At 38.6% G+C, this 21,254-nt stretch overlaps 1 protein-coding gene across 1 annotated transcript in view; it reads right to left on the bottom strand.

Moving 5' to 3' along the window:
* NDFIP2 (Nedd4 family interacting protein 2) overlaps positions 1 to 21,254 on the bottom strand; it is a 73,121-nt gene that overhangs the window by 18,320 nt on the left and 33,547 nt on the right. Inside the window, exons 2-4 of the mRNA XM_052650204.1 lie at positions 16,084 to 16,249; positions 11,567 to 11,700; positions 2,957 to 3,050 (exon numbers count right to left, since the gene is read on the bottom strand). Of these exons, the coding sequence (XP_052506164.1) occupies positions 2,957 to 3,050; positions 11,567 to 11,700; positions 16,084 to 16,249 (394 nt within the window). The remainder of the gene's footprint in view (positions 1 to 2,956; positions 3,051 to 11,566; positions 11,701 to 16,083; positions 16,250 to 21,254) is intronic.

Here is a 21,254-nt window from a genome sequence, read left to right as displayed (position 1 = left end):
TTCTCCAGGGGATCTTCCTGACCCAGGGATCGAACCCAGGTCTCCCGCATTGGAGGCAGACGCTTTAACCTCTGAGCCACCAGGGAAGCCCCGGTGACGCAAGGAGATAAGGCATATATAAGGCATTTTGGAGGATGCCTTATATAATCCTTCAAAGGATTTACAAGAAGCAAAGCATCATCAGGGGATATACACATTTCTTTCTTTACATTTTCTGAACATGAGCAAGCAACTATCTTACCAAATTTATGCGTAAACTTTACGGTAACATGTAGTAAGAGACTGAATTGTGGATGGTGAAAACGGAGAAAGTAAAATTAAACCAACAAAAGGTTTAAATTGAAATATTCTTACTGAAAATCACTACAGTTTTATTTGTACAACTTATGTAATCTGAAATGTTTAAATTATAAACCATGTTAAAGAAAATCTATTTCCAGACCTTAGCCAGCAGAAGAGAATCTAAACAACAGCTTGTTGCTGTTTAGTCGCTAAGTCATGCTCAACTAGCTGCTGCTGCTGCTGCTAAGTCGCTTCAGTCGTGTCCGACTCTGTGCGACCCCATAGACGGCAGCCCACCAGGCTCCTCTGTCCCTGGGATTCTCCAGGTAAGAATACTGCAGTGGGTTGTCATGTTCTTCTCCAGTGTATGAAAGTGAAAAGTGAAAGTAAAGTTGCTCAGTCATGTCCGACTCTTTGCGACCCCAGGGACTGTAGCCCACCAGGCACCTCTGTCCGTGGGATATTCCAGGCAAGAGTGCTGGAGTGGGGTAATGGAGTACCAGAGGAGCTAGCCCTTGCATGGCTACTGTATTGTTTACTATGTGGAAAATGTAGCACGTTGCAATTTGTAGACAGCCACTAGATGGCAGTGACGACAAATAAATCTGAAGCACTGGCCTATAGCCTTTACCCAAAGAAATGTATCACTAAATGAAGGTGACAAGTTATATAATGTTACTCTTACAATATCAGTGCAATATTTGTCTACAAAGGTTCCTATTCTAATAGGAAGCATAAAGATATAAACTGTAGAAACTTAATTTAATAAAACTGTAATAATAAGCAGATAATTCACATTAACACATTAAATGTAAACATTTACATTCGTATCAATTAATATACCACCACTGACCAAAAACAGAGGCAACCAAGTGCCTAGGTTACTGTGCATTTACAACACTGGTGTATCAGTAAAATGCTTTCAGACGTAAAAACACAGATTGAGAAGAAGATAGCACAGTTAAGTGAAATACAGAAACGCAGAGATGATAACTAAGCTAGAGTCAAATAATTAGATGGTGTCAAATAACATGTTTTTATTTCTAAGAAAGAGGTATTTATACTACAAATAACTACAATAAATTTAAATTCTTCCTTTACCAATTAAGATTTCTTAAAAGACAACCATGAAAGGAATTAATGTTTATGCTACTCTTTTTGTAAAGAAAATATGTGGGAAGCCTGTTATTAATACAAAGAATTACCAGTTGAACTAAGAAAAAAATCAAGGTTTACTAATAGTACAATAGTACTAATAGACTAACAGAACAAAGAAGAATTATTTTGCAGCCAAAGTGTGACTTTCCTTTTCATCATATAAGCATGTGTGCATTAGCCACTCAGTCGCGTCCGACTCTTTGCAGCCCATGGACTGTAGTCCACCAGGCTCCTCTGTCCATGAAAGTCTCCAGGCAAGAATACTGGAGTGGGGCAGCTGTTCCCTTCCAGGGGATCTTCCCAACCCAGAGATCAAACCCAGGGCTCCTGCATCACAGGCAGATTCTTGACCGTTTGAGCCACCAGGGAAGTCCCGTACTTAACATATCTAACGACAAATTGTAACTAAAACCACAAGATATAAATATTACATACACATTATCTGATTGCCAACCTGCATATAATTTAGTAAATTTGAAGAGGAAAATATAACTGCCTGCACATCCATCCACATACTTCTGATACTTCTATTCTTCAGCAGATGAAATGAAAGAAAGAAAAGAAGCAAGAAACCATTTCAAAATGGAGGAAAAGGTAACTGAATTTTTAGACTCAGAAGTAACTCAACTCGGGAAGTATGTATTTTCTATACTGCCTATTGCTAAAGTTGAATGTGGTACTTTAGGTAAAACATTCCTCAGTTTTATTAAAATTAACTATACAGTTGAAATACATTAAGTCAGCATGCTATCAAAGAAGGTATGAAAGCTTGATCACTTAACTAGTTGAGGGCAAAAATTAACCCTATCATAATCTGATAAATTTACTTACTTGAATACTGGGTTTCTAAGAATTATTTTAGCAATTTAAACAGTTTGAGTGTCACATTATTATTTACTGAGTGTACTACGTGCCAATCCCTGAGTTAGGAATTGAAATAATGAAGACTATAACGAAGTCTTCTTAAAGCATAATCTATCAAGTCCAATGCTAAATTAAGAATGTTGCAAAATGTTAAAATAACTATTACTCAGGTTTCTGGTCTTCTAGTGATTGACCATTCTCCACAAATAGGACAAACTCCTATTTCTGTGTCTCAAATCACACTGTCCCATTTGCCCAGATTACCTCCTGTTTAAAGACATTCAAGTGGATGTTCTCTGCTCCAAAAACAGAATTTACCATTTCATTATACATATTCCTATGGCCCCAAATGGACATGTAGAATTTCACATACAAAAACATATCTAGCTTTCAATATGCTTATATGTATCTCTATACAGTAAGCATCTAGCATAATAACTGCAATATAAAGTTACCTGGTAGGTGCTGAACAAATTCAAGGACTTGCATCATAACATATGATCACAGTTAGTTCAATATCAAGAGCAATTTACATTTTAAACAATGTCACACACACTGACAATACTTGTCTTCCTTCACTGTCCACATTACTTTAAACACACACACAACTAACACCTGCAAGAAAAAGGTCTGGAAATGAAATATCACTTACTGAAAAATGCCAGCATGAAGATCCCATCATTACCCACTCTGAGCTGGTCTGCGTCACTGAAGTCATCTCTTGGTGGACACTCTTCCTCTTGAATCTGTAAAAAATTCACCATTAGAATAGTTCACTAAACTAATTACAACTTTATTATCTTAAGTGAAAAGACAAGAATTTAAATAAAGTCTAATGTCCTCAATGTAATATATAAGCAAAAGGATTGAGATGATACAACGCCTGGCACGTAATAAGTACTCAAAAAATGTCAGTAATTCTTAGTTTCCACGGGCACCCTTAAAAAGAGTAACTTTGAAAGAGAACACAAAAAAGATAAAAACTGAGTAACACTGTATCAATGAAAATGGTACCACAAAAGAAAGATGCGACACTGCTACCTTAGTGCAAAGTGAGAAAGGATTTTTCATAATCAACAGTGAACTCTGATACAAACTCCATGGTTGGCAGTCTGGCAGTATTTATCAAAAATTTAAATGTATACATCCTTTGACACAGTAACTCCAGCTCTTGAAAATCACCTGTAAGAAATGATGTATTGAAGACAATTCACTGCAGCAATGTTAATAAGGGTAAAAAATTAGACACAATATAAATGCCCATCAGTAGTGGGCTACTGTCAGGAGACAATTATCTGTGAGTCTTCGGCGTTTCTACATCTTCCAGGTAGAGGCACTGGCTGTGTATTATCTTTTCAAGGATGTTTATATAGCACACAGCTTTGAGAGAGACAGACAGTATCCCCCTCTAGAGCAGGGATCCCTGAAAGCTCAGCTGGTAAATAATCTGCATGCAATGCAGGAGACCCCGGGTCCATTCCAGAGTCTGGAAGGTCCCCTGGAGAAGGGATAGGCTACCCACTCCAGTATTCTTGGGCTTCCCTGGTGGCTCAGCTGGTGAAGAATCCACCTGCAATGCAGGAGACCTGGGTTCGATCCCTGGGTTCGATCCCTGGGTTGGGAAGATCCCCTGGAGAAGGGAAAGGCTACCCACTCCAGTATTCTGGCCTGGAGAATTCCTGGACTATACAGTGCATGGGGTCACAAAGAGTCAGACGTGACTGAATGACTTTCACCAGAGCAGAGAGGTAGGTGTGCTTACTGACCATCAGAAAATATTGGGTTCCCCTAAACTCAGGGTTCCACACTACAAGTGGAGCCATCGCTGGCCTTGTTTGAGCTGCCCTGTGGGACCTGAAGCTCAGGAAACTGGCATGAGCAAATGATAATACTGACTACTACTACTGCTGCTGTGAATAATAAAGTTTCTGTCTGATGTCTTCTGTGAGCATCCACAAAACTGTGAGAAGCTAATCAGACAGCTTGCAAGTAGGGTAAAATCTCAGACCGTTGATAATTCTGAGACCAGTGAAATAAATTATTGTATATTGAAAGCAATGAAATTCAAACAGCAAATATTTAAAAATAAATGACAATTTCCAAAATATACTAAGTGAAAGTCATTTGTACAGTACAATGCTTTTGTGTACAAAAATTATACAAACACATTAATGTAGTTGCTTGTAAGTGTTGAGAAAGTTCTCTGAACGTACATACAAAGTCTGTTATCACTAATTGCCTCTAATATTCAACAAACATTGAGTATTTTTGCTGACAGAACACCCATTCTACATAAGACTTCACTTCCTGGTATTTGGGATACATGAACGTACGTAAAACCAAGATGTCTGTCTTTCTGAAGCCTATATCCCAGTGAGGGGAACCAGACAACAAATAAAGATATAACAAACAAGTTACTTATAAAATTATTAAAAGGTGTAAATGTTCCACACAAAAAAAGGGGGGGAAAGGATGTTTAGAATGTTAAGGAAGGATTACTGTTTTAAACATGGAGGTTGCACTGGCCTCATTAAGGCAACACTGAGCAAAGACTTAAAGGAGAGGAAAGGTACAGTGGCTATACAGATATCTCATAGAGGAGTGTTTCAGGCAGAGGGACAGGCCAGTGCCAAGGACCTAAGATAGAATCAGACCTGGCATGTTACAGAAATAGCAAGGAAGCTGACATGGTTGAAACCACTGAAAGCAAACAGGAAGAAATGTCAGAGAGTCCACGAAAGGACCCTGAGTTTTACTGAGTGAACTCGGAGGTCTTACAGAATTTTTAACAAATAAGTGACATGACCTGATCTACAAATATATTATCTCCATGTTACATACACGTACTCTCTCTGGGTGTTTTGTTTCAACTTTGTGTTGGTATAGACAGAGCTCAGAAAAGCTAAGTACCCTGCCCAAGATCATATAATTAGCTAGGTCAAGGCAGGACTTGAACCCAGGATACCAATGTTCTTTCCATCCAAGCATGGCTGTCTCACTACATATATTGTTTTCCTGAAGGAAAAAGATTTTCAAAACCATACTGCTCATTATTTAGGCAAAAAGATCCCTTAAACTCTGCAATCCTATATCCAAGGCAACCTTTTGATGGTCAGTGTAATCACTAGCAATGATTAAATACATATTAATGAATTTTTGTATCATTTTAAGCTAATTCAAGAAATAAACACTAAAGCATAGTAGGAGCTCCAAGTAAACACTGTCAGTATAATGGCAAGCATATAAATATTTCATATTCTTCTGAAACACCAGTCCAGTCCAAGAGATTTTACCATAGGGACATCATTTCTACAAAGATAGGCGACATATACACAAAGATATCCTTTATAACACTAACACTGGAAACACTCTTGAAAAGATTCTAACTGTTCACTAGAGAGGAATGGCCCCTATATTAGAGTATACTGATTCCATGGGATCTCACTCAATCATTAACATAACAGAAAATACATCAAATACTTAAAAAAATAAAAGATGGTAGCTACACAATAATTTCAATTACATTAAACATTGACTTAGAAGCCCTTTAAGAAAAAATTTAAAACAAACAGCTGTCTTAGGACAACAATAGTATTTTTTCTAAATTCCCACACTGGCTATTTTAAAGTAAGCATCCATTAACTTAATTAACTTATTTACTAAACACCAAGGATGTGCTAGGTAATAGCTAGGTATTAGAAATAGTTTTGGGGTTGTGCATAATTTATCAAGTGCTAGCTTTTGTGTCAAAATTGTACTCACAATTTTAAACAAGGTACAAAAAAATGAATCCTATCTACTATATGCTTATAAGATGAGACTAAGTGGCAAGCCATGTTTAAAAGTTTTATAAAGTGAATTATGTGAAATTCAACTATTTTTCATCAGTTCAGTTCAGTTCAGTCGCTCAGTCATGTCCGACTCTTTGTAACTCCAGGAACCACAGCACACCAGGCCTCCCTCTCCATCACCAACTCCCAGAGTCCACCCAAACCTATGTCCATTGAGTCGGTGATGCCATCCAATCATCTCATCCTCTGTCGTCCCCTTCTGCTGCCCTTAATCTTTCCCAGCATCAGGGTCTTTTCCAATGAGTCAGCTCTTCGCATCAGGTGGCCAAAGTACTGGAGTTTCAGCTTCAACATCAGTCCTACCAATGAACACCCAGGACTGATTTCCTTTAGGATGGACTGACTGGATCTCCTTGCAGTCCAAGGGACGCTCAAGAGTCTTCTCCGACACCACAGTTCAAAAGCATCAATTCTTCAGCACTCAGCTTTCTTCACAGTCCAACTTTCACATCCATACATGACTACTAGGAAACCATAGCCTTGACTAGATGGACCTTCGTTGACAAAGTAATGTCTCTGCTTTTTTAATATGCTGTCTAGGTTGGTCATAATTTCCTTTCAAGGAGTAAGGGTCTTTTAATTTCATGGCTGCAATCACCATCTGCAGTGATTCTGGAGCTCAGAAAAATAAAGTCAGCCACTATTTCTACTGTTTCCCCATCTATCTGCCATGAAGTGATGGGACCGGATGCCATGATCTCAGTTTTCTGAATGTTGAGCTTTAAGCCAATTTTTTCACTCTCCTCTTTCACTTTCATCAAGAGGCTCTTTAGTTCTATTTTTTTATAGAAATATTAAAAATAGGTAATGCATTTTAGTAAATCTACTGAGTCATCACATAATCATACCTGCAACCCTACACAATAAAAATAAGAAACGGTAGAAAACAGTATTGTTTCCAAGTGTCCTGACTACCTATATTCCCCCAATGAAACTGGGTTTAAGAAATAAACTTTCAGTTAATCCAGTTGAGATTTATTTACAACTGAAGTACTCAAGTCCTAATCAGATCAGTTTTTTATCCAAATCAGGTAGAGAAACTCATACTTGATGATAATCTGCAGAAAGAGGGTGCTGGAGCAGGGGGACAGAAACAGACAAATTTGAAAGATATTTTACAACGGTCAAAGTTAGTTTCTTTGTACAACTCTGTTTCTACTTTCCGTAAAATTTTCCACAATCTTTACAAGCTCTTAGAGTTAAAATGGTCTCAGAAACAAGTAAAAACAGAAAACTTTTCTTTATGGGCATATTCCAATTCAGGCAGAGAATCACATTACTTTCTAAAACAAGACACTGGAAATGATGACAATGAGAGGTTCTAACAGTAACACTTCAGTTTTCTCTCCAAAAGGTAAAATCACTTCTATCTCAAGACACAGAGAACAAGACTTAATGATTCTTACTTTCTCTTTAGTTTTGATCCAATAGAGTGGAAGTTAGGGCAACAGAGGACATAAGGTCCTTAACATCCTTTACTGGAGTGGGTACCCATTCCTTTCTCTAGGGGATCTTCCCAATCCAGAGACTGAACCTGGGTCTCCTGCCCTGCAGGCAGATTCTTTACCATCTGAGCCACCAGGAAAGCCCTGAAGACCTTTACCATTTCCAAAGTCCCCAGGGAGACATTCCCTGAGAAAAGCAGCTATTGTCCCACGTCACCAAGAGAGTGTGTGAATGTATATACAAACACGTACATAAACACACATGCACTAATAAAAACTCCACACCTTACAGATCTGTCCTCCTGCTCTATAATTCTCCCCTCCCAACATCAAAAATCCTCACTGACTGAGCTATATTTATACCACGGTCTTAACAGAAACTTATTTAACTCTCAGATGGAAAATGCATCAATAATAAATTTGCGGTTTACTATCTTTACTTATGTGCCCCAAGCTACTTATGATGATGTTTAACTCTGTGTGTGCTGGAGGACGGGAGTGGGAGAAGGTGTGGAGACGGTTGTGGCTGATGAAAGAAACCCGACCGCTCACCCATCAGACAATCTACTCGTTGGGCGCTGGCCTGTTGGTGGCAGGGTGAGAATGCTGCATGTACAAACACGCTCCTCCCCACCTTGGCCCCTCACCTCATTCGCGCTTTCCTCCATGACATATGTTGTGTTCTTTTCCTGAACAAAATGGGGATGAATCCAAGATTTGAAATGACATCTCTAAATTCTAAGGCAAGAAAAAAAGGTAACAAACTCTAGTCTTGCTTGCAGCCACAGTAAAATGTAAGTAATTCCCCACTTTTTACATGACTGAAGAATAACAGCATACATACAGCTCATTCCCTTTTATCGAGCTGGCCACTCCTTTACCAGAACAGGAAATAACATATGCATCTATCACTAACTCGATCACCAAGACAGGGAAGGTGGGGGAGAAAGGGTGGTGGAATCTTTGACCATCATTCCCAAATCGTGGGGTGGCATGTGTTCAAAGGACAGAAAAAGAAAAAAAAGTGAACTGGCAAACAAGTTTGTAGGCCTGGTAAATTCTTTCTTTGTGTTTTAACCTCAGTTCAGTTCAGCTCAGGTCAATCGCTCAGTTGTGTCCAGTTCTTTTCGACCCCACAGACTGCAGCACACCAGGCTTCCATGGTCCATCACCAACTCCCGGAGCTTACTCAAACTCATGTCCATTGAGTTGGTGAGGCCATCCAACCATCTCATCCTCTATTGTCCGCTTCTCCTCCTGCCTTCAATCTTTCCCAACATCAGGGTCTTTTCAAACGAGTAAGTTCTTCACATCAGGTGGCCAAAGTACTGGAGTTTCAGCTTCAGCATCAGTCCTTCCAATGAATATTCAGGACTGATCTTCTTCAGAATGGACTGGTTGGATCTCCTTGCTGTCCAAGGGACCCTCAAGCATCTTCTCTAGCACCACAGTTCGAAAGAATCAATTCTTTGGCACTCAGCTTTTTTTATGGTCCAACTCTCACATCCGTAAATGATTACTGGAAAAACCATAGCTTTGACTAGACAGACTTTTGTTAGCAAAGTCATATCTCTGTTCTTTAATATGCTGTCTAGGTTTATCACAGCTTTTCTTCCAAGGAGCAAGTGTCTTTTAATTTCACGGCTACAGTCACCATCTGCAGTGATTTTGGAGACCCCAAAAATAAAGTCTCTCACTGTTTCCATTGTTTCCCCATCTATTTGCCATGAAGTGATGGGACTGGATGCCATGATCTTATTTTTCTGAATGTTGAGTCTTAAGCCAACTTTTTCACTCTCCTCTTTCACTTTCATCAAGAGGCTCTTTACTTCTTCTTCATCTTCTGCCATAAGGGTGGTGTCATCTGTGTATCTGAGGTTATTGATCTTTCTCCCAGCAATCTTAATTCCAGCTTGTGCTTCAGCCCGGCATTTCTCATGATGTACTCTGCATGTAAGTTAAATAAGCAGGGTGACAACAAACAGCCTTAATGTACTCCTTTTCCTGATTTGGAACCAGTCTGTTGTTCCATGTCCAGTTCTAACTGTTGCTTCTTGACCTGCATACACATGTCTCAGGGGGCAGGTAAAGTGATCTGGTATTCCCATCTTTTGAAGAATTTCCCACAGTTTATTGTGATCCACACAGTCAAAGGCTTTGGCATTGTCAATAAAGCAGAAGTAGATGTTTTTCTGGAACTCTCGTTTTTTTTGATGATCCAACGGATGTTGGCAATTTGATCTCTGGTTCCTCTGCCTTTTCTAAATCCAGTTTGAACATCTGCAAGTTCACGGTTCATGTATTCTTGAAGCCTAGATTGGAGAATTTTGAGCATAACTTTGCTAGCATGTGAGATGAGTACAATTGTGCAGTAATTTGAGCATTCTTTGGCATTGCCTTTCTTTGGGATTGGAATGAAAACTGACCTTTTCCAGTCCTGTGGCCACTGCTGAGTTCTCCAAATTTGCTGGCATATTGAGCGCAGCACTTTCACAGCATCATCTTTTAGGATTTGAAATAGCTCAACTGGAACTCCATCACGTACACTAGCTTTGTTCCTAGTGATGCTTCCTAAGGCCCACTTGACTTCCCATTTCAGGATGTCTGGCTCTAGGTGAGTTATCACACCATTGTGGTTATCTGGGTCATGAAGATCTTTTTTTTATAGTTATTCTGTGTATTCTTGCCACCTCTTCTTAATATCTTCTGCTTCTGTTAGGTCCACACCATTTCTGTCCTTTATTGTGCCCATCTTTGCATGCAATGTTCCCTTGGTATCTGTAATTTTCTTGACGAGATCTCTGGTCTTTCCCTTTCTATTGTTTTCCTCTATTTCTTTGCACTGACCACGGAGGAAGGCTTTCTTATCTCTCCTTGCTATTCTTTGGAACTCTGCATTCAAATGAGTATATCTTTCCTTTTCTCCTTTGTCTTTAGCTTCTCTTCTTTTCTCAGCTATTTGTAAGGCCCCCTTAGACAACGATTTGTAAGGCCTCCTCAGACACCAAAGAGAGATACCTCATGTCAAAGGGCAAAGGAGAAGCCCCAGCAAGATGGTAGGAGGGGCAAAATCATGTTTAGAATCAAACTCCATACCTGCCAGAGACGCTTAGAGGGCTCAAACAAAAGCTTGTCCTCACCAGAAGACCCCACAGAGACTGAGCCAGACCTGCTTTTGAGTGTTTGAATGTCTCCTGCGGAGGTACGGGTCAGCAGTGGCCTGCTGCAGGGGCAGGGGCTCTGGGTGCAGCAGACCTGGGTATGGCTAAACCCTCTTGGAGGAGGTTGCCATTAACCCCACCACAGAGCTGCCAGAACTTACACAGGACTGGGGAAACAGACTCTTAGAGGGCACAAAGAAAACCTTGTGCACACCAGGACCCAGAAGAAAGGAGCAGTGAGCCCACAAGAGACTGACCCAGACTTGCCTGTGAGTGTTTTAATCTACTGCAAGTACACTCGTAGAGTCACTGGACTGGCTGTGCTAATGTATAAAAAATGAATAGAAAATAATGATTTATAATTATAGTTATGGACCACAGAATCTAAGCTACATAAGAAAGAAAGTAAAGACACTAAAGGCACTTCATTAACAGTGAAGAGGTCAACAGGGTGGGGGTAACTTGCATGAGGAAGTCAGAGGGATGGCAGGGGGAAGGGTGGGAGGGATGAGTCTTAGTGCAGGAGATGCCTGAAATCAAGTTTAGAAAATGATACATTAATGGTAAAAAGAACACCTAGATGACCACAATCTGAGACAGGGTGCAGGAAAAGACCAACAGAAACAACAATGAGGGGGGTCAAGGAATGCAGAAGATATATTTCACTCAGAGAGTGCCAAAACACGATGACACAAATGAGCAGCAGTACAGAAAATACTAAAAAAAAAAAAAAAAAAAAAAAAATGCATGCAGAGAGAACTATCTTGGATATTATTCTCAAAAGGAAACAATAACACTGTCTTACTCTTTGAGATGTTTCTGCTGCTGCAGCTGCCATTGCAGCAGCTTTGGCCTTTTCAGCTTCATCGTAGGTGGGAAGAGAGGTAGCAACACTGTAAGGAGGCGGCACAGGATAAAATTCACTGTAAACTTCTGTATCTGAAGGAAAGGGTTTTAAAAAAAGATAACCATTAAGACAAACTAGTGACATTTTTACAGCCATAATACATTTAACAAGTTACAGAATACCACTGAGGATGATCACTGCCATTTGTAGTCCTACATTATAAGCCATATAACATATAAATTTTTACTACATCATATTCTTGGAGTCCTGTATTTATTGAGAAAGGACTGATAAATATCATCCAGAGACTGATACACAAAACAAGAGCATCAAGAAAGAGACTCTGAAAATGTGTGCAACACTAACGAGGTAAGAAACTCACCATATGTGAACATGCTCTGTGCACCCACTTGCTGTGCTCAGAGAATTTATCTGCCCATAATCTCACAGTCAAAAAAAGTAAAAACAGCAGGAATAATAGTTTAAAAAAAAAAACCAAACACTGAAATAGCACTCGCCACCTCCTATACCACTTCTAAATACATTAACCCCAGCAACCCTGAGGTTCAGAAAAGTTAGGTGATTTGCCCAGGATCACACAATCAAGAAGTGGCAGAACCCAGAAATTTCCAGACTCCAAAGACTTTGTTCTGCTAATATATGACATTAATTTTTCTACACGGGTCAATTTTAGCAACTCCTAAGCAAACTCAGTATTTCTCTTTGCTAAAAGATTAATGCTTTTAACTCTTTTTTACTCTTATCCCTTCTCCCATTTTCTCTGCATCTACCTAGCTCTTTAGATTTTCTTTTTTTGGAAGAGTTTGTCCCTCCACAATTTTTAAGCTATTTTTGAAATATGATCTCCAGAAGTATATTACAATAAACTACTTTTTTTTAGCTGCAACATTTATTGCCAACTTGCGTATAAGTAAAATCATACACATAGGTCAATCAGTCGACTAAGATGTGCTAGAAATTACTGACATAAGTAACAGGCAGATTCTAAAAGTAGTTCATACCACAGTGTTTAACACTACTTCTGTGATTTCCTCTATTATAATGACAGTATTTTCACATTTTCTATATTGTTTATAATTTTACCTATCTTTATCAGACTTTCTTGCATTTTCAACATGAAAACACACTACACTCCAGCAAAATTTTTCCTATTGTATTTTAAGGTCTATAGGTTTTAAAAATAAGTATTTTTAATGCTATCAATAAGAGCTAAGGGTCTGAAGTTAGGCAATTTCTAACTTAGTAACAGGAAGTGGTGAGCGGCAGCATAATACTGAATGTTATCCAACAAAAGGCACAAGAGTCACAAAGTCTTAGAAAAGACTTATGATTAGGATGTAAAAACACTGCACACAGTCAAGTAAATAGATTTCTTTAGTTCTGAAGACCAAAGTAGAAGCAAAACTTCAGTAAAAACAATGATTATGAAGTTTAAGGCAATAAACATTAAAATTATAAACTTTTAAAACTGAAACAATGGTGGCTTCCCTGGTGGTCTAGTGGTTAAGAATCCACCTTGTACTGCAGAGGACACAAGTTCAATCCCTGGTCCAGAAAGATCCAACATGCCTCGGGCCAACTAAGCCTGTGTACCACAACTACTGCAGCCCAAGCACCCTAGAGCCTGATCTTGCAGCGAGAGGCGACACGACAATGAGAAGCCCACACACCGCTCTGAAGAGTAGCCCCTGCTCACTGCAACTGGAGAAAACCCGCACGCAGCAATGAAGAGTCAGCACAGTCAAAAATAAGATAAATAAATATTTATGTAAAAACCTCGAACACTGGCATATATATTATCCAAGGTAATGAGATCCTTTACCTTAAAACTAGATGTGAAACACTGTAAAGCAATTATTCTCCAATTAAAAATATATATGTATGTAAGTTATTAAAAACTTTTAACCCCCACGATAGAAAAAATACCTCTGCCAATAACAGGTAAAAGTTGAGATGACGCGTCTTTAATTTTCACTTGTCAATTTTACTTCCTTTTCTTCTCCCCTTTAAGGCAAAGGCTGGTTCTCAACCACAGAATGTTAAGTCTGGGGAGTTCCAACCCTAGCCCTCCTTCTTGGAAGTTGTGTAACCTCAAGCACATCACTTAAGTCTTATGAAATTCTCCTTTCTCATCTATGAAGCTGACCCAGCGATGTATTACTTGCTATTAGGGGATAAAATAGAACAGTATTCAAGAGGACTCTGTAAAAAGTGAAGCATTATATACAAATGTCACCTTTTATAACTGATGTTGCTCAGATCTATAAAAACAGTCATAAAAGGACCTACTGAAGAACATAATCTCCACAGAAAACAGGCGCTGTCCATACCAAAAATTTAACATTGACCAAAAAGCTAAAGAAAAATAGTATGATAGCTTTCATTAAGCAAAGACCCAAAATTCTAGAATTACTCAGTTCTTACTCTCCATTAGTCAGGGATGGCCTCTTAGCAGAGGTGAAAACATTTAAACGACCAGGAATCACAAAGGAGATGGTGAGAATAACTGAACATCTAGGTACCAGGCTTCACTTGTTTCACAGCTGAAATCCGCCTAACCTTTAAAAATATCATGGCATTGAAACATGTATACGATCATGTAAGAAACAAAGCACCAGTCTATGTTCGATACAAGATACAGAATGTTTGGGGCTGGTGCACAGGGATGATCCAGAGAGATGATATGGGGTGGGAGGTGGGAGGGGGATTCAGGATTGGGCGCTCGTATACACCCGTGGCGGATTCATGTCAATGTATGGCAAAACCAATACAGTATTGTAAAGTAAAATAAAGTAAAAATAAAATTTTTTAAAAAATAATAATTATATATGTTTAATGTTCAATTATATGTTTAATTATAAAATAAAAATGAGGAAATATTTGCAATAAAAAAAAAATCATGCTACTTTATCAAAACCACTATACATCATAGAAAAATGAGAAGCTTCTCAAGTCATTTTATGTTGCTTTCAAAAAATTTTGCTTTCAACTTTGCTTTCCAACAGTTTGCTTTTTCCAAACCAAAGATACAGTACATAAAGTTACGGATCACATCAAAAAAGCTGCAAAAACACTAAAATATTAATGAATTCAAATCCAGGAAACACTGGAACATGATGACAAAAAGACCAAGCATATAGGGATGGATTAGCTTCAAGAAGAAATATGTTAATAAAATATTTCATGACAACAAAAACTGAAGGAGAAAAACCACATGATTTTATAATAGGATACCAAAAAGCTGACTCCCAGTTTCTGGCCTGCTAGAGCCATTTACTGAAATAGGGGAGACTGTCAAAGGAGCAGGCCTGGTCGCAAAGAGGCTGAGGCTGTATACAGCTGTGGTGGTTTTAAACCACAGTCTATTCTCTGAAACACTTCCCATGAAGAGGCAGAGACTAATTCTTCAATAATCCTGAAGAGAGACTAAACTGACTCACTTCTAACAACTTGCACTGTGACTTTTGAGGCAATGTAACCCATTCTATCTGGGTTTCCCTCAGAACACTTCTTCTTAGAAGTCAGCTTGCATTCAGAGAGGAGCCCAGACCACAAGATGAGGCCACCAATAACTGTTCTGGCCAAAAGCCTCAGCTGAGGCCCCAGTTTAAACCTGCCTCAACCAGTAAATAAATGCGTGAATAAGTAAGCCTGCAATTGCCTCTATCGGACAACAATCACAGAAGACTCTAGCAGAGAACTTCATCATGGAGCCAAGCTCACCCTCCAAATTCTGAGAATTGATAATAATGACTGTTATTTTACTCCATGAGGTTTGAGGTGGTCTGTTAAACAAATAGTAGCTACAACAGAGGGACATTCAGCAAAGGGACTTTCACTCTTAGCATCTTCCATCACAGAATGTTAACTTAGCATTACTGGGAAAATATAAATTGTGGCCAGAGAAACAGATGAGGGTATTCTTGAGAATGACCTGAAAGGATGAGATGAACAGTAGCAAGCTAGAATCACTGCCTTATATTCAAGAAATATTACCATGTGCAGGGGGGAACATTATGTACACCCTTCACCTCCATTCACATATGCAAACCACATTCCCACTCACGTTCATCATGAATAATACCTGGTTTTATGACTATACAAGTAAACACACACATGTATGGGTATGTTAATACATGCATGTCTGTAGGCATTATATGTGTGCATGAATCTATAGGTATGTATTATTTCTTCCAAAAGTTATATAGGTTAGTCCACTGGAAATGGATTCTAACAAGCATAAGAAAGCTTGACAAGCTACAATTTTAAATTAATTTTTAAAATGTGAGACACATAAGGCACAGAGTAAATTATTTTATAAACTACCTTTAGAAAAATTTGTTTTAGAGAAGCCCATTAACAGACTTGATAATTATACAAAACCATACTGGTAAAAAAAAAAAATTAAGTTATTAAAAACATTACTAGCAGTTCCCTACTAAGAGCAACAATACCTGAAGTTGTAGGTACTTCCACGGTAATACTACTGTAAGGAGGAGGAGAAGAGTCAGTCTCATGTCCAGATGCTGAAGAAGCAGCCTGCACGGTGTGTGGTGCTGAGTTTGAAGTAGATGGCTGCTCTACAGCAGACGATTCTGAATTATCCTCTTCATTGTGAAGCTGAGAGAACAAAGGAAAATGAAAACATTAATGTAAAGCACATTTTTTTTTTAATTTTTAAAGATTATTTCAGGCAAAGAATCATTTTTATTTTTATTTTTTAGCTAAAAACAAGCTAAAATAGCATTTAAAAGATGAATAAAATTTTTGAGAGACAGTCATTAAGTTTAGAATTTTTATAATTTATAAGAAGAATAAAGGTCAAATTTTTAGGAATTTATAGGAAAAAAAGGTAATGATAACAAACAGATTCAAGTTCACTCAATCCTGCAGTACATATTGTCTACCACGTATTAATCACTGTATACAGCAAAGAAAAGTAAAACTCCTAATACAACCATACCATATCTATTATACTGGTATCTTATATAAAATGAATTAATGAAATATAATAACAATTTATAAACATTCTAAAAATGTGGAATACTCTGAGGTTCTCCCAAGTTCTAAAAGAATTACTTATAAAGCAAAATAAGTCACTGTGCATATAAAACTTTGAAAACTATTCTTCATTACAACCAATTTACTGAAAGTTCAATAAACATTAGATAATATACTGAGATCTTTATGGTTTAACTCATTTAATCCTCACAACCAACAAGAGACTGTCAGACTATTATCCCCATTTGACAGGCTAAAAGAAAAAAGGAAAAATACCAAACCAACCAAACCAAAACCACCTTGGACATGAAGACTTAGAGTAATTTGCCAAACATCACAATAGGTAGGAAGGCTAAGCCATGAATCAAATCCAAGCAATGTGGCTGCACACCTCCTGCTTTATAGTAAAAAAAAAAGAAAAAAAAAAGTGTGTCAAGAGAATAAATCTGCATGCTGTGATATAATGCATTTTTAATTTTAGAACATGAAAATTATTACTCCATTTTTTATAAGCTTCACTAAACTTACTTTCTCTGTACCTTAGTGACTCCACATGTAAATTCTAAATCAAACGAAAATCCTCACAGAACTGTAAAATAATATTTAAAAATCAACTAGCATAATGCCAAACACACAAAAGGCATTTAGCAAATTCTAGTTCTACCCTTCTTCTCGTTTAATATACTTTATTTTATAAACTCAAAAACAGAAATTATGCAGTGCTTCAGTCTAATAAGTAGTCACTAAAGAATTTTTTTAAATATGTGAAGTAAAACAGGAGGTCAATTTGCTTCATTGCTATTTGGATGTGTCTTGGGGTAAGAGATTACACTAGCAAAACACTTTTTAAAGTTCATAAATGTATTATAATTTTTAACAAAACAAATCAACCTAAAATCATCTCAAAAAGATAACCTTTTTCATAACACTGTGGAAAAACGTTGCCTGTCATTCCAGCAAGCAATGAAGGTTGCCCACCATCAAGCTACCAACAAACACCGCCAACCACATTCACTGTACCCTGAGAGGAACTCAGGATGGTGAAAGAGAGGATACAGGCCCTGGGTAGTTAAGAAGCACATATGAAGAATAATTTCAATAAGCCCAGACTTTAATATCTTCTGCACAAAGGGCCTCCCAGGTGGCACAGTGGTAAAGAATCCACCTGCCAGTGCAGGAGACACAGGAGGGACTGGTTCAATCCCTGGGTCAGGAAGATCCCCTGGAGGAGGAAATTGCAACCCACTCCAGTATTCTTGCCTGGAAAATCTCATGGAGAGAAGAGCCTGGCAGATTACAGTCCATGCAATCACAAAGAATCGGCCATAAGTGAGCAACTGAGCACATGTGCACACATAGCTGCTGCTGCTGCTGCTAAGTCATTTCAGTCGTGTCCAACTCTGTGCGACCCCATAGATGGCAGCCCACCAGGCTCCCCCATCCCTGGGATTCTCCAGGCAAGAACACTGGAGTGGGTTGCCATTTCCTTCTCCAGTGCATGAAAGTGAAAAGTGAAAGTGAAGTCGCTCAGTCGTAGAAAAGAACTAAAATCATTAACTTTTAACTTCAGACGTCTGTTTTTTTGTGATTAACAGTACTCTTTTCATGTTCTACTATTCCCCTGGCCTTCCCCCAGAAAAAAACTCCTACGAATCCTGGCTTCTCCCTAACCTCTTCAGAACAGTTCCTCAGACCTACCTGAGAGGTTGTCTCCTGGGCTACAGTCCTCACTAAAGTCCCCAAATAAAACATAACTTGCAACTTTTAGGTTATGTGTTTTTCTTCCGTTGACAGCATCAAAATTTATGTAACAAAATTCATCCGCAGAAAGTGAATTCAAATAAGCACAAAGTCAACTCTATGAGCTTTTACATTTATTTACTTGCAGGGCTTTTCTAAGTAGGCACTAAATGAGCAACCTCTTGACTAGCAACACTCTGCTCTAGGGTCATGAAGCATATTCTATGTTTCCCATTACAAGGCACTCAGGAGAGCTCCCAATGCATTCAGTCACCTTTGACCACATTTTTAAGAGCAAAAATGTCACATGAACAAGTCAAGTCAAACAAAGTACAGATATATACTTAGAAATAGCTTATATTTAGTAATTTAGCCTATATGAGTATATTTAGTATATGTAGAAGTTAGTGTTACTAAACAAATAATTGGAGAAGGCAATGGCACCCCACTCTAGTACTCTTGCCTGGAAAATCCCATGGACGGAGGAGCCTGGAAGGCTGCAGTCCATGGGGTTGATAAGAGTCAGACATGACTGAGCGACTTCACTTTCACTTTTCCTTTCATGCACTGGAGAAGGAAATGGCAACCCACTCCAGTGTTCTTGCCTGCAGAATCCCAGGGATGGGGGAACCTGGTGGGCTGCCATCTATGGGGCTGCAGAGTCAGACACGACTGAAGCAACTTAGCAGTAACAGTTGCAAACAAATAATAGTGAAGGTGTCTAAATAATAAAAAAAGGGGAAAACCATTTTCCATATCTACTATTAATATTGCAAATGGAGATGAACTGTACTAAAAAGAAAACCCTGTATGACAAACAGCTCTGCCCTAATTCCTCACAGGAAACACCCCTACCACATCGAATATGCTCCCCAGAATGACCAACTCTCTTCTTCAACCTATCAAAACACATTCACATAACTACAATAAAAACAGTTACTACAGACATTTTTACATATGATCTCAGAAATAAAGTTTTGGAACTTACACAACACACCAATTAATTTCAACCGCCCTACTAACACCTTCAGTTTCATTTTTACAAAATTATAGTATACAGTGAACAGTTGCTCTGTGTCAACAGTAAAACCCAATAATTCAGTCAACAGTGTCTGTCCACTGCGGCACAGAACTTCCAACTCACTTTAAATGTAACACTGCAATTTTTTATATATCTTTGGTGTCTCTACAGATTAACCTATAATGTGATAAAACAAACTTATTTTTAAGGCAGGACAAGAAAAATTTTAGCATAAACATTTTTCTGCCGTTTTGAGTCACCACCCCTTCCCTTCTACTGTGCATTGTGCATTCACTATTGACTAGACTGGATCCCCTTAGAAGACAAAGGAATTCCTGCTCACCCCCAAAATGCAGTTTCCATCTGGTGCCAGCAAGGTAACTCCTCAGGAGGTAACACTGCTTTCTCGGTCCTGTAAGGAGTCACAGTGACCCCACTACCTACCTTGTTGGACTATGTAAAGCGTCAATATGTTGTTTAGTCACTAAGTCATGTCCAAGTCTTTCAAGATCCCATGGACTGTTGCCTGCCAGGCTCCTCTGTCTGTGGGATTTTCCAGACAAGAATACCAGAGTGGGTTGCCATTTCCTCCTCCTCCAGGGGATCTTCCCAACCCAGTTACTTTGATGTATAACTTTTTGTCGCAAAAACTTACACATTTGTGCTTTTACTTTCAACAGCAATCAGAACTTTCTGAAAGACTGTCTCCTGCGTTACAATCCTCAGATTGGCTCCAAGAAGAATCTCCACTCCTTTCTCAGATGGACTACTGTTTAATTTTTTTGACATCTGACTGCCTTTCCTCTAAATTCACACAAGGGTTCAAACTAAGCAATACCTTTATCAAATTAGACAATGCCATTTGTAGAAATTTTTCCCTAATCATGCTGTTATGCTGTTCAATGGTTCTATTTTACATTCTGTATCAACTTCCTAAACAGCAGAAAAAGAGGGGAAGAGTGGAATGGGACCCACATATACACAGTAATGAACCAGGCTCTGTGTCTCATCCATACATCACCTCAAACGTTATCCTCCTAGCCTGTCCTATTTATGGGCCTCCTGTGGGGGGGGGGGGGGGGAGGGGGGTGGAAAGGGCAATAGCACATGAAAATTAAAGTATCTTTAACCCAGTGACCAGAGTGATGAAAAGCTGTACAGGAAAACACAATTTTTTAGTCTGAAGGATATATCTGTAGCTAGTTATTCTACATGTACATTAAGTATTTTTAATGATGACAAAACTGTAAGCATTACGATTAGCTAGCTGGAGGTCTAGCCTTCCTGTGTATAAACTACTGTTTCTTTAACTAGAATTGGCATGCCTCCTACACATATTCCTTCATTCTATCTTAAGGTGATAAAACATTGAGATAATAACTGGAAAGTCTGCTTTTGAGAAGCTAGAGATCTCACTGAAAGTTTTCTAAACATACGAAGATAACAATCATGGATGTGCTGTAAAATGTTATTTAGTGAACTCTAGCCAGTACCAGGGCCTGGTGGGTTAGTCAGCAGCATGGTCTTGTCTTTTTTTTCTCTACCACAGAAACTGAATTACAGGGAAGAACTCTAAGACTGCAGGGCAGGGGGGTAAGGGGGGGGACTATTTTGTTGTTGTTTTTTTTAATTTCTAAAGAGCTAATATATTTTGTAGACTGCCATATACTGACTACGTTTAGTACCAGAGGGCAAAAGCTGGAAAGAAGAGTCAGTAGTTCCAAGGAGACAAACTTTAGCTCAACTTAAAATTTTTTAGTTAGTACCTTTTAATTTTTAGAATACTAGCTTTTCTGTGGGGCAACAAATCCTTTCAGGCAGATTTTGAATGACATCTGGCAAGACTTGTATAACAAGGATGAC

This window comes from Budorcas taxicolor, chromosome 12 (assembly GCF_023091745.1).
Source record: "Budorcas taxicolor isolate Tak-1 chromosome 12, Takin1.1, whole genome shotgun sequence".
Taxonomy (NCBI): domain Eukaryota; kingdom Metazoa; phylum Chordata; class Mammalia; order Artiodactyla; family Bovidae; genus Budorcas; species Budorcas taxicolor.
Note: the sequence above shows the minus strand (reverse complement) of the source record. Positions and strands in the feature narration are given on the sequence as shown.